A 23,513-nucleotide genomic window follows, 5' to 3' on the forward strand; every position below is an offset into this window, starting at 1 on the left:
GATTTTTGAACTTTTGATAATTATTTGCGGTAAACAGTCCACAACGATTTTTTATTATTACCGTTTCTCAGTTCGCCTGTGCGTCAACTTCTCGTAATTTTTCAATTAATGCATTGTATGCAGATGTCATTTTGTTCCTGTCACTGTACTCTTTACTTTTAATCTTCCACAAACATGGGTCATTTCTATAAAGTTCAATGAATTCACTGATAAACTGTCCAGAACACTGACGAGCGTCTGCCATTTTAATGCTCCGTGCGCACTAACACTAGACTGAACAAGCAGCTGTTTCGCGCCAGATTTGCGGCGATCTCCTGTCCACACGCTCCAACTTGTCTGTGCAGATGTGGTTTGAACCCACAGATTTGAGACGATTCGCTCAAACCTCCAACTCCAACTTCGAGGTTTGCACACACCTCATGTCGGTGCAAATCTCCTGTCCACACGCAACGATCTGTCTGCGCAGATGTGATGTGCACAGGCATTTGCGCAGACAGATCGTTGCGTGCGGACGGGCCTTAGACTGTGGCTATACTGCGTTTGCGGGGTTGCAATAGCTGCCATAGCACACGCCCAGAACTCCGAAATACGTTTTGTAAATGTAAGCTACAATCAACGTTTACACGTTAAGTGCAACATTTTACATTTTTCTAACAATGGAGAGAACGACGACGGAGACTAAGCGTTTGATAGTGTGTGAAACCGGGAAATAAAAACACGTGACGTTAATGACAGTATCTATGAAAAGTCATTCAAAATTGTTACCGTAATGGCGGCACGTAAAACGTCGTATAATAATGTAAACCTAAGCATACCAAAAAACACGCTATCCACATTCATAGAAAGAAGTAAAGCAAAACATGCACAGCCTACCCGATTGCAGAGAGAAAGGACCCGGGTTTCGCCTAACTATATATTTGTTATTTATTGAGCATCCATTTTATCATATACAATGATATAGAAGTAACAGTTTTCGTCCATCTAACTTTTTAAAACGGAAACCCATACTTTTTAATATCATCGTAAGTGACGTCTTCCCCCCGAGGAAAGTTCACTTTCTTTTAAAGGAATTAGCAGCTTCGCTATTGTGGAGTATTCTTTCCTTTCTCCCACAGGGGCTTTCTTCCACACGGTGTACTTCACTGTCTTTTAAGTCTTCAAGTAGCCCCCCCCCCCCTTTCCTTATAACTGTTCTTTCACTGTAGAGATTTCGATGTACGCTCTGAAACTTTATCGGCAGGAATCGACGCATGCCCACCAGAAACAAATTCTTTTTCTTGCTCGTAAAACCCACGCGTCCTCCGTAGCAATTCCAAAGCCTGACTATTTAATGGCACTCCACGGTCAACGGATTGTCGCCTGGTGAACGACAATGTTTAATAAAGAAAAACTGTAGTCGAGGCGGTAACACAACAAACAGAACTGCAGGCGTTCGCGCACGGTATTGCGCAAACAATTGAGACGTCACGCTCGTTGTTATGAAGTACTGCAGTCTTCGTCCTAAAGCCTTAGACACATTTTGCTGGGCATATACACCCTGTATAGAGAAAGAGCAAGAGCTCAAAAGATAGTATGAATACCGTTTACTGTTGCGTATTTCTTTGTGCCACACATCAGTCAGCTATAAGTGAGTGGTTGCCTTTCCTTTATGTTACGTAACTATTGCATAATGTATGTATCTAATTCCCATAGTATTAATTTATCACTAACTTCTTAAATTCCTACTGTACAGTATTGATGCGCAGCAGAATAATTTCACTGTGCATGTTTAAATATTTTCACATTACGACAGATTTTGGAGAAACAGAGGGAAAAATCAAAAAGTATAGGATTAATTTTCATAGATCTAGAAAAAGCGTATGATACTGTTCCAAGAAAATTACTTTGGAGAGCACTACATATGGCAAACATAAACCCTTCCTTGATTAAAATAATACAACAGATGTATAAAGATAACATTTGCCAAGTGAAAGTTGGTAATAAACTTTCACAGAAATTTAGAACAAGCAAAGGCCTTTTACAGGGCTGTCCCATGTCACCATCATTATTTAAAATCTATATAGATATTGGCCTTAGAACATGGTCTCGTAAATGTAATAGTATGGGATTAGAAATAAGAGATGGAGTTTACCTACATCATTTATTATTTGCTGATGATCAAGTAGTCATAGCACAAGATGGGGAGGATGCTAACTATATGTGCAATCAACTAGCAGTAGCATACAAAACTTGGGGTTTGAAGATTAATTACCAAAAAACAGAATACTTGACTAATGATTCAGATGAGCTATACATTGAAGGAAAGAAAATCAAAAAGGTAAACACTTTCTGTTATTTGGGATCCATTTTAGAAATCGAGGGAAAATCAGAGTCAGAAATCAATAAAAGAATTAGTAGCGGACGGAGGGTCATTGGGATGCTTAACTCAGTCTTATGGAGCAGGAATGTAATGAGCAGAACTAAAAAATTAATATACAAATCCATATTAGAGAGTGTGGTTCTGTATGGAACGGAGACCTGGACAATTAACATGAAGCACATCAAAAAATTACAAGCTCTAGAGATGGACTTTTGGAGAAGATCGGCAAGAATCTCCAGGAAAGAAAAGATACGGAACACCGAAGTAATAAGGAGAATGGAAATAAAAGAAAGAATATATGACGTAATGGATAGGAAGAAATTACAGTGGTACGGGCATGTACGACGAATGGAGGAAGCCAGAATACCAAAACTGATACTGGAGTGGGAACCGGAGGGGAGAAGAAGAAGAGGACGACCTGTGACAACCTGGCTCCAAAATGTACAGCACACAATGAGGAGAATGGGCACAGAGGAAGAGGACACGCAAGATCGAAACACCTGGAGAAATATTTTGAGAGTATAGTTTAAGAACGTTTATTGTTTGTATTGTATTTTCCAAGTAAATTATTATGTTGGAGATAAGCCTCTGTAATGAGGAAAAGCTCAAAAATAAAAAAAAAATAAAAATGTTTAAATTTTTAAAAGTTCTGCCAGGCGAGCTTAGAACAGAGAGATTAGCTCTGGGCCAGTGTGCCACTCAGAATGTCGGCAAGATGTACTGCCAGTGCAATGGACATGGGCACGAGGCGAACATGGCCACACAATCTCAGAGCGAGGTGAACAGAAACGCAAACACTGTGTGTTACATAGTGAGGCACTGTGAGGTGACACTACGTAATTTCAAAACCAGCACCACAGCAAAATCAAATGTAGGGTAAATGTGCTCATACGCCAGGAGGCTCTTTAAATAACAAGGAATTTCAAGCTAATAGACACATTGTCATGCTGTCATTCTGTTCGTGTCACTAGAACAAGAGAGAAAGTCAGTTTATTGAGTTCCAGTAAAACTGTGACAAGCTGATCAATGACAGCCCACCTACTACCTGTTTGCTGACTTCAACACTAAGATGCAGCCAACCTGATGTATACCACAGCTTTGGTCTGCCATTGCTGAGTACTGGGTCATTGCAGATGATCTGCAAGCTACTTACTGTCTCCACACAATGATCAGGCGTGACATGCTCGTGCAGCCTCCTTGCTGACTCATGAGAATTGGTTAATCCAGGGAGGAAGACAAGGGCCTAGTCTTCACAACAACTGACATCCTGGACCACAGTCAGCAGTCTCCTCCTGAACAGAAGATGGGCTGTCTTAGAGTGCTAAGCTGGGAGCCACACTGTATCGTGGGATGTTCAGCTTGCAATGCCTCTTCACCCCAAAGATGCCACCAGCACAGCAAGTGATTATGGAACTGGCCTGCAGGGTGATGTCATGACTCTCTTGACTAGGCATCAACACTACTTCATGGCGTGTGCGATTACGCTCGACTGCTGCTCTGGTGATACATGTAACTTTGTACACTTTACACAATAAATAAATGTTGTTGCAGATATCACTGTGTCACTGACACATCCACCAGGAGTGAAATACACCACTCACTCACTCTCCAATTCGTCCCCCTCCTCACAACATGACCCCAGCTCCCCCTGTTGCAACAATGTGTTACAACAATACTCACTGTACTACATATAGTTTTTAAACAATCTGTCATTAGATGCAAGTAAGAACTGAACTGTGTCAATATAATCAAGAAATATGTCGTCATGTGTCAGTAACCCCACTGAGAAAAGGTTACGTGAAATGATATTATTAAAATATTTCCAATGATTCTTCATCAATTGTTTCATGATATACAAAAGATATGCTTGCCCACAGACAAAATTTTATCTTGACAAAACAGTCAGTAAATAAACTGGAAGCAGTCTTGATCACATAAATTTTTTAATGTGGTGACCAGTTTTGATCTTATAATTAGATCAAAACTAGTCACCACATTAAAAAATTTATGCGATCAAGACTGCCTCCAGTTTATTTATAATAATTATAGATTGCTGTTTTCTATAATAAGAACTATGTTCTTTAAAATGTTTTTGTCATTAATTAGTATGTTTTACTTATGTTATTCCTTTGGCTGTTTTACTTACGTTCTTCCTTTGGCTTTAGTTTTGTACTAACAGAACAAGTGTGAAAATACTGATGTTGTGATATTGATAATCATAACACAAATTACCACACAGTACCATAAGAGTTCATGTTTAGAATATGGATTCTAACCACGTTCTTACGTTCACAGGTATCTGAACCACATTTTCAGGCATTCAATATACCTAGCAATAATTGAAAATATCAGTGACAGCAGAACTAGAGAAGTTCCCACAGCGTCATTACACCATCTTTGTCAGAAGTAAGGTTAATTTCCAAGTTTGTGAATGAAAGTAAGGACACATTTAGGCAAAGTGTGAAACCTCCCCCCCCCCCCCCCCCACAACTGGTTTCATTAGCATAAATATTAGCTGTTGTATAATAATTATATTGCTAGTAATTAATAGCCATATAGAAGTTAAACAACCTTCGAGATTTTCCAGGCACTGCTCCCATTTCGATTACTGGCTGCTCCAAGGATAATCATGAAGATTCAAGACGACTCTTGAAGAACTCACAACGAGCCATAATTGATAACGTAAGTGTACAAAATGTTTACAGGTACAGTGTGTCATTCAAGTCATTATGTGATATAAAAGGGATGATAAATAAGTGTGAACTACTCTGTGACTGAATAATGAAAATTCCATTCTCATCTTGTCTAAGCCGCCCCATACACCAAAATTTTCTGCTGTGTACTTAATGATAAAGACTTGCTAGAGTGTGATATTGACCCGTCCATCCCTACTGCCTTGTTGGATGTGATGACAGACTGACCTGTAGCGTAGCCCAAGGTCTAGGTTAGGTTGGAAAGTGGCGAGTTTTAAGGTTGATGATGTGCAGGAGAAAACAGTCGAAAGTACTCATACTATACTTAAAACGTGACATTGGAAATAGTGTTAATGCAATATGTGAGAATACAAGGGAAAGTTCAACTGCGTACTGCCACACACACACACACACACACACACACACACACACACAAAAAAAGGCCTCTTGTGAATACAGCTGTTAAACATGTGCTAAAAGTTACTTAGTAGACACCAGTTGCATTTTTAGTAGTTATGTACGATATCTGTGTGTAATACGCATCAAAATACTTTTCAGAACTATATGCATTATCTGTTTTCCGAAATAACCCTCAGTTTTAGCTTTTACGATGAAAAGTGTTTAAATATGTCACAAAAATTCCAGGCTATGCTATAGGTCTATCTATTAGCACAATCTTGATTCAACATTCACATTCCTTGGCTGCACCAATTCTCAAGCGACTATAAAATTTTTCTCAGAACAAATTACCTTCTTGGTTCATTTCTTTGACCATAACTATGTAATACTTACATATCGCGGGACACAAGGTTCTTAGAACCACGTATGAAGATAGGTCAACAGATGGTACATAGCATTTAATGTTAATTGCACTTTTTAGTTGCTTCTTGCGACTTGTCACAGAATTTGCAGTTAGGCTCGATAGCGTGTCACAAAGAAGAACAATAGCATGAATGTAGGCCATCAAATAGCACCTGACGTTGCAAGTTAACTGTGCTTTTTAGTTGCTACTTGTGACTTATCACTGAAATTGTAGCATGGCACATGGTACACATGAACAAGCATGAAATTCTGCCAACAGATGGCACATGGCATTGAATATTAAATGTTACTTGCGACTCCTAGTTGTGAGTGAAATTACAGCCAGATTCTGTACAGTTATTAATATATTTGTGACTTCTCAATCATTGGTGATTTGTAACAAATAAGTGATTTCTTGCTCACTCTTAGTGTACAGGCAGATACCGAGCCTAGGAGACGGACCAGCAGCAGTTCTCATACACAGTAATTTAGTTTAGCTTCTGTTTCTGTTCACGTGCTTTCGCAAAGAACTGAACTATACCAATGTATTTTTCTGTGTAGACCAGTGGTTCTCAAATTACACCAAGTTTTTGTTTTTGCATAAATCTTGGTACATATCCTTGTGTAAGATGACCTCCTAGAGTAATTTTCCTGCCATTTGAAACTCCACGTCATGTCAATAAGTTTAAATCTTATGCTGGTACATAGCATAAAGTTTAGATCAGTGCATTCTAGTCTGCATACTTATCTCATGCAGTAGCTTTTGGGTAAGCAGAGTTTCTCGTAACAGATACATCCACTTCAGAAGAGAAATTTATTTCTGTTTAAGAGCTTGTTCCCTCAGGGTACAGTGAGAACTCTGCAGAGCAATTTTTTGTGTTTCTTTATTCTCCTCATTATATTTTGCGTTCATTCCAAACTCAGTAGCATCATTTGAGACCGTATGACTACTTTTTACATGCTACAATATGGTTAGGGAATGTGCTAGTTGTGAGTGGACACAAGGAGATTTGGCTGCTGTCTGTAAACAGCTAGAAGCTGCATTTGCTACTGCCAACATACTTCTGGCTAATGTTCAAAGTTGTGGTGACATTGGGGTGCTGGTGATGGGACTTGTAATACCTTTGGTGCTTTTGGAATCCCCTGGTGAGCCGGGTGTTGATGCATCTTCTGATACGCAATATCTGACCAGTCTGTTCTCACTCAAGAGTGAATGGTAGACAGTGGTGAGTTTGTGCATCACTTTGTGAGAGGCAAAAAGAGGGAGCAGGTCACATGGCTGGCTCCCTACACCTTAGCAACAAGTATGAGGTGCTACCCAGTGTTGATGATAACTCTGAGCCAGCACAGGATGCCCTTCCTGTTGGGCCACTGGCTGATTTTCCTGCCAGTCCAGACAAGTGCAGAGGGTGGGTATTCTTGTAATTGGGAGCTCCAATGTTAGGCAGGTGATGGAGCCCCTCAGGGAAATAGCAGGCAAGACAGGAAAGAATGCCAGTGTACACTCAGTACTTTTGCCAGTGGTTTTGTCTGTGATGTGGAGGCAGTCCTGCTGGGGGCTAACATGAACACTGGGTGCAACCAGTTGCTTATAGTGGCACATGTTGGCACAAATGACAGCTGCTGCTTGGGTTCTGAGGGCATCCTCAGCATTTTTCAGTGGATGGCTGATTTGGTAAGACAACCATCATTGCATGCGGCGTACAGGCTAAGCTATCTATTTGCAGCATGATTCGCAGGGTTGATCACGGTCCTCTTGTTTGGAGGAGAATGGAAGGTCTAAACCAGAGGCTCAGATGACTCTGAGGTGGTATCAGATGTGAATTTCTCCACTATCAGGAGCAAAATTGTTGGCTTTCCCTTAGTAGGTCAGGTGTGCACTACACGAAGGAAGTGGCTACTATGGTAGCGGAGTATGTGTGGCATTTTTAGGTTAGAGAAACCCTGCCTTGAGTTCAAAGACGATTTGCCTGATAAATTAGCCAGAGTGTCCTCAAAGAATGTTTGTCCTTGGGGATCAGAGACCTGATTTTAGTATACTGTAGGAGCATCCAAGGAAAGATCCCAGAATTAGTATTGCACACTGGAGGTTATAATGCACAGATAGTATTAGGACAGAAAATGGAAACTGGACAGTAATGGCAATTAAGTTCTGAGTTCATGTTGGAATATTTATCGTGAGGATAGGGTGGTCACCAGTGGTGCTGGTGTATTTACTGCAGCACAGAATTCGATAAAATCTAATGAGATCATTACAGATTCAATTGTCAGTTAATCTGGGTGAAGTTAAATATTATACATCAGTCAAAAATGGTAATTGGATGCTTTCATAGACCAACTGGGTCAGAAGCTCTAGCTGTAGAGTGCTTCAGACAGAACTTGCAGAATATTGTTAATAATTTTCCTGATCATACAGTTCTAATAGGGGGTGACTTCAGCTTGCCAGGGACTGATTGGGAATGCCATGCTATCAAAACTGCTGCCAGATACAGGAATTCGTGTGACATTGTTCTGGATGTCTTGTCCAGAAATTACTTTGAGCAGGTAGAGAACCAACTCATGAAGGTAACATCTTTGACATTCTGGCAACAGACCTGAACTTATTGAATCAGTTAAGGCAGAGGAAGATATAAGTGATCATAAGACTGTGATAGCATCTATGGCAATGGGTCTTACAAAGAACGTTAAGAAAGGTAGAAGATATTTTTGCTTAACATGAGTGACAGCATACAAACATCAGAGTATCTGAGCAGTCGGCATCAAATATTCAGTGATGAGACAAAGATGTGGAGAACAAATGGAAAAAAATCAAAGGAATCGTTCAATATGCCCTGCACAAGCATGTTCTGAGTAAGGCTTAAGTGACAGGAAAGACCCACCATGGTTTAATAGCCATGTTGCAAAACTGCTACATAAACAAAGAGAACTTCATCTCAAGAGTCATGAGAAGTAAAAACCTAGCTGATAAACAAAAGCTGAATGAAGTGAAAATGATTGTATGGAGAGCAATGAGAGAAGTGTTCAATGATTTCGAAAGAAAAACATTGTTAACCGCCCTGAGAAAAAAACCTATGAGGTTTTCATCATATGTAAAATCAGTAAGTCGGTCAAAATCATCTATTCATTTACTCAGAGAACATAATGGCACCAAAACAGAAGACGACAGAGAGAAGGCAAAAGTCCTAAATTTGGTCTGAAATTGTTTCATCGCAGAACATCGTAACATGGTTCCAACTTTCAATCACTGTACAAATATCAAAATGACAAATATTTAGATAACCATTGGTTAGTAGTGGAAAGGCATCAGGACCAGATGCAATAGCTATATGATTCCACAAAGATTACGCTAAGGAACTCGGCCCCCCCCCCGGCAGTAATTTATCGTGGATCACTTGAGTGATGAAGGGTACCTAGCAACAGGAAGAAAGTGCAGGTCATTCCCATTTTTAAGGACTGTAGGACGGATGCACACAATTATAGACCCACATTGTCGATGTCAATCTGTTGCGGAATTATGACTTTATGGAGAATGAAAATCTCCTTTATAAAAATCAACATGGGTTCTGCAAACAGAGGTCCTGCAAAACTCAGCTTGCTCTGTTCCTTTACGAGGTCCACAGCGCTGTAGACCAAGGCACTCAGGTTGTTGATGTGTTTGCTGAATTCAGTAAGGCATTTGACACTGTCTCACTGCTGTTTAGCGAAAAAAAAATGAGCTTATTGAATATTTGCAACTGGATTCAAGACTTCCTTGCTGATAGAACTCAACACTTTTGCACCTAGTGGAGCAAAATCAACAGATGTAGAGATTTCTGAAGCACCCCCAGGAAATGTGATAGGACTGTTGCTATTCACAGTATATGTAAATGATCTAGAAGAAAGTTTTGGATGTTCACAGATGATGTGATTGTCTAACAAAGTACAACACTAGAAGATAGTAACATTAGAGGTCATCAGTCCCCTAGAACTTAGAACTACTTAAACCTAACTAACCTAAGGACATCACACACATCCATGTCTGAGGCAGGATTCGAACCTGTGACCGTAGCGGTCGCGCGGTTCCAGATTGAAGCGCCTAGAACCGCTCGGCCACAGTGGCCGGCTACGGCTACACTATAGATGACAAATTGCTGGAAACCATATCTACCATAAAATATCTAGGAGTAAATATACATAATGATCTTAAGTGGAATGAGCATGTAAAACAGTAGTGGGAAAAGCAGATGCCAAACACAGATTCATTAGAAGAATCTTAAGGAACTGTAACTCATCCACGAAGGAAGTGGCTTATAAAGCACTTGTTCAACCAATTCTTGAATACTGTTTGTCTATCTGGGATCTGCACCACGTAGTACTGATAGAAGGGAGAGAGAAGACCAATGGCGGGTGATGTGTTTCGCCACAGGATCGTTTAGGCAGTGTGAGAGTGTTATGGAGATGCTAAACGATCTCCATTGGCAGACATTACAAGAGAGGCATTGTGCATCATGGAGATATTTACTACTGAAATTCTGAGAGAGTTTCTGGGAACAGTTGGACAACAAACTACTTATCCCCACATGTTTCGCTTAATGACCATGAGGAGAAAATCTGAGAAATTAGAGCCAATACAGAGGCTTACCGATAATCAATCTTCCCACACACTGTTCACGAGTGGAACAGGATTGGAGGGCTCAGTTAGTGGTACAAAAAGTACCCTCTGACAAACACCATTAGGTGGCTTGTAAGTTTATTTGCTTGGATTATTCATTAACTTCAGTGTTGATATGGACATTACTATATTCTTGTGCCTCTTTGTCTGTTTTGTAACATTCTAAGCTACTTTGGATATTATATGATTTCATTATTAAGTGTATTTTTCACAAATACAGTTGCAATTGTCACAGATTTTTCAAACCATTTTTGTCACCCTGAGTTTTTGTTGTTGCAAAATTATTTAAATGCTGTAATTTGACTATACGATGACTACATTATGCTTTCAGCACATCATCTTCACCCTGCAGGTTTTCCTATCCTTGGGCTGCAGGCTTTCTCTTCCAAGGCTGTCGACAAATATCACAGGAGCATTGCACATTGTGGATGTGATTCCGTTTATAAACAATATGTTGACACATGAATTGTTACCGGTAACAGACATGCTCCCTAGCACTGCATGTCAGTAAAATGGTGGCACTGCTACTGAGGAACCACTTTCCGTCTGCAGGTGATGCAGTCACCAAATTACCATGGATATCACTCAGACTGTCGGATATTTAAGGCAGAGAGCAATCTCCAGAAATCCATCACTTCCTTAGTTCCGGGCCAGAAGCAGGCTGCACTTTGCAGCCCATCAGTTGGAACTTCACTGAGACCAGTCTGGATGCTTGCCTCTACACCATCATGTTACCACTTCCCACTTGTCTTCACACTGTCTAAGTGTGACACCATCTGTACGTCATGATGTCACAACACACTGTGGGCCCATAAGTCTCAATATATTGCGCTGTGGATGTCACTCCAACAGCCACCTGAGATGAGACTCCACTGTAGGATTGGTATTACAGCAGCAGGCTTTGCTTCTGGTACTCTTACATGATCACAGCAAATCTTTCACGTGTTAGCCAGTACCAAACTGTATAGTGAACTTGTGCTGTGAATAAAAGTTTTCTTAATTGCAACCAGAGAAAGATCATTCTCTGTAGCATGCATTAATCACAATGGAATTCAACAGTAGTGACAAGGCAAAATTGTGGTTTCTGCTAAACTCTCATCCAAACAGTGGCAATGAGGGTCAGCATCTTCAACACTGATGGTTTTGGTTCAGGGACTTTGTTCCCTATGTATTTGTACTCAACCAGGTTGCCTTCCCCACTGAATTGTTTGACCTTTTCCTCACATTCTACAACATATCCTAGCATATTTAGCTTTTTCTGAAATGTTCTTGATGTCAAAGAAAAATCAAAACACACACACACACACACACACACACACACACACACACACAAACTCATTTTTCAGCTGAAATCTCTTGATGCAGTTTCCAGAAGTCCGAGCATTTGAAATGTTGACAGGTGGTCAAGAGGCAAACACACTGGTAAATGGAGTCAAGTGAAAGTTGCAGAACACTATTAGAAAACCTTAAGCCACAACTGAAAATGAAGGGAAGGGAAGGGAAGGAGTTATCAAATAGGTATTACCCTTATTTACACAGGAAAGTCTCTTAAGTCAGAAGAGCAGTGTCCTGCTCTACTGCCACAATAACCTGACTCAGATAGACACCAATAAACATGCTGTGTCTCAAATATAAATCAGAACAAAGAGGATTACAATCATGAAACACATAGCACTCTATTAATAATATCATAAGTGACTTGCTACAGATGTCAACTTATTTTTCATTTTCTAATACTACCATTCTAGAGAGAAAGACATCTTGTTAAATGTAGATGTTGTTTAACTCAGAGCTGAAAACTAAAGTCAGTGTGCAAAAAGATTATGCACAAGTAATGTAAAGATATTACGACATGAGCTGTGAAGAGTTTCTAGAACAATGGGAAAAATAGGGGCAATGAACATCACAAAATGAATAAATTACTTTTATTTTCAATTTAGAACACTGGTGTTCTTGAAGTGTTGAATCTTACATTAAGAATGAATCAAAGACATTGCCAATTGCTATTGTATAGATGTATATGTCCACATATTAAATGTTAGGGTGGCTGTAGAGAATATTTTTGAAGAACTGAGAAATTAAGTGACAAGAATGAAAATCTGAGAATTCAGATTTTAATCAAACAGTAGAAAAGAAAGGAAGCCCAAAACACTGGTAAATATGGGTTGAAGGAAAGAAAATCAGTCTCATATCTCAGTCTTGTCAGTTGTGGACTAGAATAATACTTAAATAATAGAAGAAAAAATTGAACAGTTACTCAAAGAATTGACTAATTTCAGAAAGCACAAAGTATACTTATGAAATTAATGCTAATCTTATAATTAGTAATGGGAAGAAGAATAAGAAAAGCTATACTTCTTTCAGAACATCAGAAATCAATATACGTGGAATATGTTTGAAATTTTGAGAAAGATGGAGGGGAAAACACAGATAAATGTATAACCAACAATACCTATGAACCTGAGTAATACACTACGAGAAAAAAATGAAGCCAGATTATCAATCCAATTAGAAGACACCAGCAACTGAATATCACAAAAATATGTGGTGGGCACACTCAGACCGTAACTTCAGAGGTCAAAACCAAAATAAGAGTGTACTGTGAATGCTGCAAGTGGCATATTGTATGGTGGATATTTATTTACTTCTGGGCTTCTAAAGTTAGAGAGTAAGGGCTCACATTGAGTCTTTCTTGGTATTCAGCAGCTGGTATATCCTAATTTGACCATTAATCTGGCTTCATTTTTTTTGCCACAAAACTAAGTAAGGCATGTACCATGGATACTGCAAGTGGCTCATTGCAGCAGATATTTATTTAGATATAGATTTCTGAAGTTGGAGGTTGAGGACACACAGCATGTATGTTTTGCAATATCAGTTGCCTCTTTCTCCTAATCAGTTCATTACTGTCATTTCATTTTCACATACAACACTAAAGAAGAAGTGTTTATATGTATGCTGGTTTTTGGTTTGTGGCATCAGCTCATATTTTGTAGTTACAGCTGTCTGAACATGATATCTGCTGAGCCCGGTGTCTGGATGTAGTTCTTCTTTTGAGTTTGATAAATTACATTTGACACTAGTTTCAGTTTCTCAAGTGCACTTTTTGTTATGTGGCCATGAGTCTGTGTCTTCTATTAACTGTATATGTTACTGTAAAGCACTATGTAAGTACATTATACTTATTGTTTGGTAAATTTTGTATAGGTATTTATGTGTAGTTTAGCAGCTATTGCATTATGTATGGATCACTTCTGTTAATGATTCACATTCCCTGTATATGATTGTATGCTTGTGAATGTGATATCTTAGTCTGAATATTTTACTGGCTGCATTAGTGTCTGAGCTGTGGTCAAAAACAATCTGTGCACAGTCTCTAATCACATACATTACCCCCCGCCCCCTTGCCACAAGGTAGTTAAAAAGATCTGAAAACAAAGCTAATTTCAGGCTAGTTTCTTGCACACAATAAAAGGCTAGAACACATGGAAAATGAAAAGTACAGTATGATTTGTATTTGTATTTATTTTGTCCAGTTTATATTACAGTACAACACATCAGATACTGGATAGATCAGTGCATATATGTCTTCATTTTTAGATGATGTTTTGTGTGCATTACTGAATACTTTTTTTTCAGCTCTGACTTATAATTAAATCTCTATAGCTAGAAAATTACAACTGGAAATATGACTAAACTAATATTAATGGTTACAGGCTACAAGTAGATAGCCATATTTACACAATATTTTTGTATGTGATAAAGAATGTGTCTTATACACTTGACATTAATTTTCTTGGGCTCTCAAAGATTTTGGAGGAACTCTTCCAGACTATAGAAACAATGCATTAATTGATATTCTTTTAACACTGCTTTAATTTTTGTAGATCATTTATTACTTTAATTTAATTTGGAAACTTGTTGTAAATAATTTTACCATGGTGTAATGTTCCTTTTTGGCACAACTGCTTTCTATTTGGAGCATGTGAAAGTCAGTTTTCTGTCTTGCGTCATGGTGATGCAGATTTTCATTTTTGAAGAGAACACTAGGATTTGTTATTGCATATTTCTTAATAAACACTGTACTTTCAGAAATGTAAATACATGGAAGAGGAGGGTCTGCAGGGTTTGTTCATTTTTATTCCAGCCATGATTCTCACTTTTCTTCTTTGCAACCTGAAGAATTTTTGGCAGTATGGTGATTTATCCCAGAAAGTGATCCCATACTTCAGAACAGAACGTAGCATAATAAACAGTCATTAGACAGTCCTTATGGCACCAGTTTTCAAGCACTCTTCAAACAGCACATGGTAACATGCTATCAATGTAAGTATCCAATCTAAGGTTAATTTTGCACCAGATCCCCAGAAATACTGCATTAGCCACACCTGAAATATCTGTCTGATATCTGAAATTTTATACACCCTTCACTGTTTTTATAGACATTATGAAAATTTAACACTTCTCTTTTACTTTATTTATTATCAGTTTGTTTTGGCTGAATGAGCTTACAAAACCGGTTAATGTCTCAGATAGTGTTGTCTGTAACATTTCTGCTGTCTTCTTACTGACTAAAATATTTGTCATCTACAAACTGGATAGTGATATGACACTTAGACAGATCAAGGCATATGCCAGTTACTTTTTCCCCACTATCAAGTTTTTGGTGCACTTCACTTAGAAATTCAAATATTGTGATTTCTGTTGATTGGCCTTTCTGGAAGCCATGGCGGGCTGTGGATAGTATGTTGCACTATTCTAGAAAATCTAACAATCTCTTATGATTTTTTTCTAGTAGTTTTGTAAATACGAATAACAAAGCAAGAGGTCTATAATTGCTTATTTCTTCTTTCTTGCCCTTTTTGAATAGTGGCTTGGATTTTCACTATCCTTAAGCAGGAAGGAAGATTCCAGTTGTTAGTCAACTGTTGAAAAGCTCAGCTAATAGTACTGCAATGAAGCCACCTGCATTGTTAATGACATAATGCAGAATCTCATCCATACCTGTTGAAAATTTTGTTCGTAACTTACTAACTGCTAGCATAATGTTTTTAGGGTTGGTTGGGGGAAGAAGTAGGGATTCAGGGTTTCTATTTAGATTTGCTGGTGATCTGATAGAATTTTTACTGGAAGATTTTATGCCACGGAGAAACTGTTCATGAATATTTGAAAAGTATGCATTAAAAACAGTGGTTACTTCTTCTGGATTTGTAATTTGTTTGCTGTCTTGGTCTAGAGGCATGTTTACATTTTGAGGGGAGGGCGGCTCATTTCCTGCTTGTTGTCTATCTTCCACATGGCTTTAATTTTGTTTTTGGGTGTTATTATGTAGTGATCATTTTCCATTTTCTTACCTTTTTTTTTGACCTTGTGAAGCACTCTCTTATAATTCTTGAAACACAAAAAATTCTTCAATAAAATTTGTGCTTTTGAAATTTCTTCAAGTCTTCTGTTTTCAACACAAAATATTTTAATGCCTGTTGTCAGCCAAAAACTATTTCTTTTACTAGTTTTGAATTTTTAGTTTTTAACTGGAAAAGAAATATTGAAATAATGTGAGAATATTGCCATGAACATGTCAAAACTTTACATGTGCCCTCACAGTGTACATGTCATTCCATGTTCCTGTTTTCAGCAAATGCCCAAGATGTCGAAGTTTTTGTTGCTACAATTTCTACCTTTCCTCATGTTTTGTGGTTGGTTGTTACCTATGGTCTCTATTGGGAATTAAATGAATATTGCATAATGATCACAGAAACCTGTATTCATGTTTCCAGCTTTGAATAAATATTTATCTATTTTATTAGTACCTGATCTATAGTACCACTGGATGATTGGTGACTCTGGCAGGGGATTTAATGGCTGTGTGTATGTTATAAGTTTTTAATAAATCTTCACGGTTAAATCAGTCCTTTTAGTTCCCGTTGAAATCTATGTTATAGTCACCACACACAATATTTTTTGTACTAACTGCTTTTATAGCGCCAAGTGCCTTCTCAAAATTTTCAAAGAAAAAGAAAGTATTTATGTTTCCATTTAGGCTACTATATACAAATAAAATGACATTTAAATTAGATCTGTAGCAGAAATTCTTCTGCCATGCTCTTTCTATAGCTGATCAATGAACTTCAAGCAACAGTGTTTGATGGTCTTCTCTAACAGGGTGAGTCTAAAGGACTTTGTGACTTTGGAATGATATAGAAATTTATTGAGATAACCTACAGAATTGGTAGGTGTGCACTGTACTGGCTCTCCTGGTGGTGGAAGGGCTACTGATGCACTGCGCGAATCAAACTTGAGGTTGTTTGCTACAAAATGACACATCTACCGACTGTATAAATTATCTCAATAAATTTCTATATCATTCCAAAGTTAACATATTTTCTATTAAACAATGTTCACTTATACATGTAACTGACACTCCTTTTAATTCATCTGATAACAATATTTCCACCTTATTAACTTTAAAACATAGTGTTATAATTATCTTTATTGACTATACAATAGAGACAGTATTATGAAATGTAAAAAACTCAGAGAACTGACCTGGGTTTGAACCTGAGATCCTCTGCACTATACACCAGTATGTAACATCTCAGCTACTGAAACAATAGTACAAATATTACCTGATCAATATAACTTTGCTAAATGACTTATTTGCTGTAGGAATTTCTTGTATAATGTGTCTGTACACACATACAAAAGATGGAAAATTTCCTAGTTTTTGAAGTTATCCTTTGAAAAGCTACAGTAAAATACAAACGAACACACACACACACACACACACACACACACACACACACACACACACACACACGTTCATGCATACACACGCCTATGCCCTTACGTGATGCCAGCTGGACTGGGTTGTGGTGAAGGTAGTGTGGATTGTGGTGGGTAGAGGGAGAGGGGGGCAGGTAAGGGAGGGGGTGGGTGGCTAGTGGGTCAGAGGGACACTGTTTGCCAGATAGAAATGCAGAAGGAAGGAGTGGCATGTATATAGGCTGGCATGAATGTAGTGGCCAGTGGGATGCGGCACACGCTGAAGGTGACATGGGGACATAAATTGGGAAGGGATGACAGAATGGAGGAAGGGGAAACTGTTGGGTGGAGGGAGCGAGGTCATTAGGTTACCTGAGATTGAAGCCAGGATGATTATGGAAGTGGAGTATGTGTTGTAAGGATAACTCCTCTCTGTGTAGTTCAGAGAAGCTGGTAGTGGAAGTAAGGATTAAGATAGATTGGGCTGTGAAGCAGCCACTGAAATATAACACATTGTGCTCAACTGTATATTGTGTCACTGGATGCTCAACTTTGTTCTTGACAACAGTTTGGCAGTGGCTGTTTACCCTGGTGGAAAGCTGGATGGTAGTCATACCAACATAAAAGGCTATGCAGTATTTGCAGCAGAGTTACTGTATAATATGGCTGCTTTCACAGATAGTCTGGCCTCTGATGGGGCAGGATAAGCCTGTGATAGGACTGGAGTAGGTGGTGCTGGGTGGGTGGATTGGGTAGGTCTTGCATCTGGGTCTGCACAGGGATATGATCCATTTGGCAAAGGGTTCAGCGTGAGGGTGGATCGGGAATGGACTACGATGTTGCGTAGTTTTGGGACGGCAATAGAACACCACTTTAGAAGGGGTGGAAAGGATCTTGGGTAGGATGTCCCTCACTTTAGGTCAGGATGAGAGAAAATCAAAGACCTGGTGAAGATATGGTTCAGCTGTTCAATGCAGGGTGACATGGGGGGCGCTCCTTTCCAGCTGATCCTTTGGGGTGGTGGGAGGATTGTGGATGCATGAAGATATGGCATGCGAAATCTATTTATGGACTAGGTTTGGGATTACTGACTATCTGCCATAAAGGGAGTTATCGTCACTACAGATACAATGTCTGCGGATGGCTAGGCTGTGTGGGAGGGGTTTTTTGGCGTGGAAGAGATAGGAGCTGTGGAAATGCGGGTACTGTTGATGGTTGGTTGGTTTAATGTGAACGGAGGTGTGACCCACAACTATTTTTCCAGGTTTAAAAACAGCACAGCCATCAGCATCCGCATGGCACTCTCCTATGCCAACCTCTTTACAGTCCAGTGATTTGAGGATTTCTGTGTAAATTCTAGAACCACTCAGCCTTCTACCGTCTTGAACACACAATATTCTAGATACGAATGTTGGGTGGTAAAATCCTGCCTACTGCACGTCACATGTTTGTGTGTGCAGGTTTGAAATCAGTCGCGGGAAGAAAGTAGACGCAGCAGCTGAACGGCACTGACAAGTACCTGTCGGACAATCCATAGATGTGTTTGTGAGAGTGTAAGGAAGAACCATGGAGTCTATATGCAGCTCTGTATTTATTGTGTCATTGACTATTGTTATGTGAAACAAGAACACTTGAAAAAGTACTCTTGTAGACTGTTGACTCAGCCTTGGTATAGACAAGACGTATTTTCTGATTCATTTGAAGAAAGTCACAGTTGTCAAGCCATCTTCCTTTTAACTATAACTCATTTTGTTTCTAATGTTCGACAGTACGAGCTACTTACAGAAAGTTACATATGTATGTTGAAAGTGTGAATTACATTGTGCATGAACGTCAAATACATCATTAACTGACGAAAAGGAGAGTTTGTATGTCTACTTTCACACTTTAAGACATCACAAAATGTTAGAATGTGGGACCTGTATGAAAGGACCGAAAAAACAGGAATTTTCAGTCAAAAACGAGAAAAGAAGCTGTTGTGTGTTGCCATAGCAACCAAACATAATACGACAAGGGATTTACTCTGAGACATTGGAATATGTCCAAGTATCTAATATGGATCAGAATTTGAATGAAAAAGGATGGAGACATGAAAAATTCACAATGATGAAATAGAAAAGAAGATTTAAATGTATTTGTCTAAGAAGAAATACACATAGAATGCTTTAACCAAGAAGATCCAGTGCGGGGAGTACACAGCTCTCGCACACATTGCAGGGACACAGATGTGGAAACCAACGTACATCCGACGCCACAGTCACCAGTTGCTGTTCACCAGTGCTGACCTGCCTCCACATCCGTTCAACTATGTTATGAGTTTTCTGTGCCGGGTGAGTGTGAAACAAAACTTCTTTACTTTATCATGAAGTGGTACAAGATAGTGTTGAGTGAACTTAATTTGTGCAGTTATCATATTTAAAGTTAGTTTTAAATGCTTACAAGAGCTAAAGCATACAAGAGTATGGAAAATATACAACAGGTTGGGGACACTCAAGAACAGGTTCATGAAAATTAGCAAAGAAGTGCCTGACTGAGCTCAGTTGATAAATTTAATTAAAGCTCAGAGTCTGCAGTTAAATGCTCAGAGTGAGACTCGTGAGGAAAGAATTAGGCTTAGTAAATTCTCAATTAAATATTAAAATGACAAATTTGGGTTTGTTAAGTGCCAAGGTCAAATCTCAAAGTGAAGAATTTAGTAATCTGCGTGAAGACATGGGTACTTTGAAGACTGAGTTTGACACTATAAGTATTAAAGTAGAGAATTTAAAAGTAAGTAGATCTAAAGAATGAGTAGACAAACGCTTTGACGACTCATATAAATCATGTATTTACCAACCCTAGTCAGAAACAGAATGATACCTTTCAGGATTTGTCAAAAAGGTTAGAACTTAACATTGAGAACAAATGTAATAGTGTAGAATGGGAACTTGTTGAAAAGTTAGGATCGTTCAAAACGTGTACAATATTGCGTATAATGATGTAAGACATGGGTTGTATACTTTGCAAGAGAGTGTAGATAAGCAGAATAAGTTAATGTCAATCATTCAGTCGCAAATAACAGGTGTCAGTACATGGGTAGACAATGTGGAAAGAAATTTAGAAGAGAAAATAGCTAACTCTGATATTGTAAATGTAATTAGTTTGGAGGAACACTTTGGGGAAATTATAGATGGAAAAGTTACCGAGAGAATAATGTCCGGAAATGTATCACCTATTCCTTCTTCTGAACTTAATGACACCAGGAAAGGTATGGATGACCTGTGGAAAGAGATTAAGCTTATCCAAGATAAAGTAGAAAAAAGGGTATCTTCATCTAACGTTGTATTAACTAGTGAAGCTGTGACTGATTTACTATGGGGAGCTAATTCAGCGTTATCTAGACAATTCCCTAAGTTTAAGCTGGACAGAGAGGTACATCAGACCAAATTATTAAAAAGATTTAACCAAGCTTTGCCAAAAAATTGGGAAGACTCAAAGAAGATCGAATTTGCAGTGGGGTACCTTCTAGGGGAAGCCTCAGAATGGGGTACAGTAAATATTGAGAATTTTTCCTCTTGGGAAGACTTTCAAAAGAAATTTAAAGAAAATTACTGGTCTGCCAGTGCACAAGAAAAGTTAATATCAGATCCATGGGACCCGGGAGGAGTCATCTATTCCCTAGGGACATTACATTCTGAGTTACGGGCCGAGTAATGACTGTCAGATCCAGAGTTGTTTTCAGTGTTTCTTCTAAAATAGTTTTCCTGCACTGAATTCATTTAAAATCTAAAACTAGCCTTTTTTCTTATTGATTAGAAAACTGGATATGACTATGAAATAGAAAAAAAGAAAAAAAGTGATATCTAGATGAAATAAATTGACTAGAGTATTATATTTGTGGAAAATGTAATATGATGTGACTAACTGAACAATTGTTATACTGAACTGTATAGCTTTTCTATTTTGTATTGAGTATTTTATACCTTTTATGAGATGTGATACAGATGGGAGGGTTTGTATAACTTTTGAAAGGGGTGGGTATTGTAGTTAAAAGCATGATTTACAAGAACAGATAAATCGTGACTTTCAAACAACTCTCACAAACAAGTGTGCCTGATTCTTCTACATTTGCCGTTTCCATAGGGTTGCTAGGATTTCCTTTGGAGACTTCAAAGGGTGACGGTGGAAGAAGTCCATTCTGTAGGAGACAATTTAACACCAAACCTCCTTCGGCATCTCACTCAAGTAGAGGTAGGGATCCTGGGGAAGGGGGTTGGGAAGGCTTTCCTGTCTTTGGGGCTATCTTCTTTCTCTTCTTTGATCCTAGCAACCACATCTATTTTTTCCTTTCTTACTTCTCATCTTGAGGACCTGTTTATCTTTACCCTCTTTCCATATTCATAAACTTCTATCGCTGAAGTCCTTCCTTATTTCCGTGATTACTAATAACCTACATCTTATCTTTAGATAAAAAGGCCAAAGAATCAGACTACATAAACAAACATCCACATATACACAAATATACACCTCTACGCAAATATTAAATTATATGAGACAGTCTGTCACGATGTGAGAACTGCCAGGTGTTGTAGGGGAAAAGGTGTGTACACAGGGAATTATGCACACATATATGAGGAGTTATGACAGTTCTACATGAAATATACATAATGAACAACTATAAAACAGTAATGAGTAATGGATAAATAAGAAAAAGGCGTGAGCAACGTCAGTGTAATAAACACTCTAATGAATTGAAGGATAATAGGATGTAAATAGTATATGTAGACATAATATCTATTGAAAATATAGAAGTGATAAGCAGAGGAGGACTCTAGGGAGTAAATGATATATTAAAGAATGAATGCGAAGTTTAAGATAGATTTATAACTTTACCAGAAGATATTTAATTATGGAAAACATAGAAATATATACTAGGGTAATGAACCATGAGGCCTACTCAGAAAGGAAAAGGGGGCGTACCCGGCATTCACTAAGTATAAAGGGCAGACGTACCTATGTGGAGATAGGACGATATGTGGCCTAAATAACAGAGATTTTTTTTTTCCTTAAAAAAAGGGGCGTATGTATCAGAATGGAAAGAAAAGTGCTCTCATAAGGTCAACCCACAAGTAAGGACTAGGTGCTGATCCTAGGAAGAGACAGTATCCTGACTAAAGTCACAAATTTTATAGGAATTATTCTGGAAAGTGTAAATTCTATGAACGACTAGCATTATTATATTTCATGGAAGTGAATGAGAATCGAAAGAACACATTCATTTCGCCCAGAGTTCCTCCAAGCTACAAGTAATGAAAACAGTACATACTAGGAAAAAGGTAGTACAAAAAGATAAGAATAGAAATAGATTACTCATATGTAATAAACACCTGAAAATTTCGATTGAAAAAGGAAATAAAGAAAAGAAAAGGACAAGTGTCCTCACAATTCCTAAATATTAGTAAAGCTGACTAAAACCACGAGTAAATGCTCATCTCTTAACAACAAAGTAAAGTAAGAAAAGAGTAGAGAAAAAAATAAACAAAAGATTGTGAAAGAGAGGACAGAGAACTGTTATGGAAAGGAGAGATACGTATATAAACACAAGTAAAAAAAGTATACTGTTAAGATATGAAATGTTATTATGAGTGATATTATTTGCATAATGATTATGTATAAAATAATGTGTGTTCAATCTGAAGAGGGGCGGGGATATGTAGTGATTCAAGAATTTCTGTGTAAATTCTAGAACCACTCAGCCTCCTACCATCTCGAACACACAATATTCTAGATACGAGTGTGGGATGGTAAAATCCTACCTACTGCACATCACATGTTTGTGTGTGCAGGTTTAAAATCAGTCGCGGGAAGAAAGTAAACACAGTGGTCAAACGGCACCAACAAGTACCTGTTGGACAATCCATAGTTGTGTTAGTGAGAATGTAAGGAAGAACCATGGAGTCTATATGCAGCTCTGTGCTTATTGTGGCATTGACTATTGTTATGTGAAACAAGAACAATTGAAAAAGTACTCTTGTAGACTCTTGACTCAGCCTTGTGAGAGGGAAGACGATTTTTTTTAGTCTCTTGTTCCGAAAGTCATGGTGTCTAAGCAGACTTTCTTCCAAATGTAAATCAATTTGTTTCTAACATACGACTGTACAAGAGACTTACTGAACTTACATATTATGTTGAAAGGGAGAATTTTTATTGTGCTTGAAACTCAAATACATCATTGATTGACGAAACATGAAGTTTGTATAGCTGCTTA

The 23,513-nt window shown here is 38.3% G+C and overlaps 2 protein-coding genes across 3 annotated transcripts; one reads left to right on the forward strand and one right to left on the reverse strand.

Annotated features, from left to right (window-relative positions):
• The first annotated feature begins 534 nt into the window (after nucleotides 1–534).
• Nucleotides 535–21,954, forward strand: LOC126161449 (uncharacterized). 2 transcript variants are annotated; one of them, XM_049917266.1, is made up of 3 exons: nucleotides 535–601; nucleotides 4,947–5,041; nucleotides 18,727–21,954. In XM_049917266.1, exon 3 carries the CDS (start codon nucleotides 20,300–20,302, stop codon nucleotides 20,957–20,959), a length of 660 nt encoding a protein of 219 aa, XP_049773223.1. In that variant the 5' UTR covers nucleotides 535–601; nucleotides 4,947–5,041; nucleotides 18,727–20,299; the 3' UTR covers nucleotides 20,960–21,954. The 2 variants fall into 2 exon arrangements, with proteins under 2 accessions (XP_049773223.1, XP_049773222.1); XM_049917265.1 differs by lacking the exon at nucleotides 535–601 and adding an exon at nucleotides 1,508–1,627.
• On the reverse strand, nucleotides 14,002–17,103 carry LOC126161450 (uncharacterized). Its single transcript, XM_049917268.1, has 2 exons — nucleotides 17,051–17,103; nucleotides 14,002–16,035 (listed from the first exon to the last, which is right to left on the reverse strand). The coding sequence occupies exon 2, from the start codon at nucleotides 15,744–15,746 to the stop codon at nucleotides 15,426–15,428; it is 321 nt and encodes a 106-aa protein (XP_049773225.1). The 5' UTR covers nucleotides 15,747–16,035; nucleotides 17,051–17,103; the 3' UTR covers nucleotides 14,002–15,425.
• Nucleotides 21,955–23,513: the final 1,559 nt, after the last annotated feature.

The sequence above is a fragment of the Schistocerca cancellata genome, chromosome 2, assembly GCF_023864275.1.
Source record: "Schistocerca cancellata isolate TAMUIC-IGC-003103 chromosome 2, iqSchCanc2.1, whole genome shotgun sequence".
NCBI classification, from domain to species: Eukaryota; Metazoa; Arthropoda; class Insecta; order Orthoptera; family Acrididae; genus Schistocerca; species Schistocerca cancellata.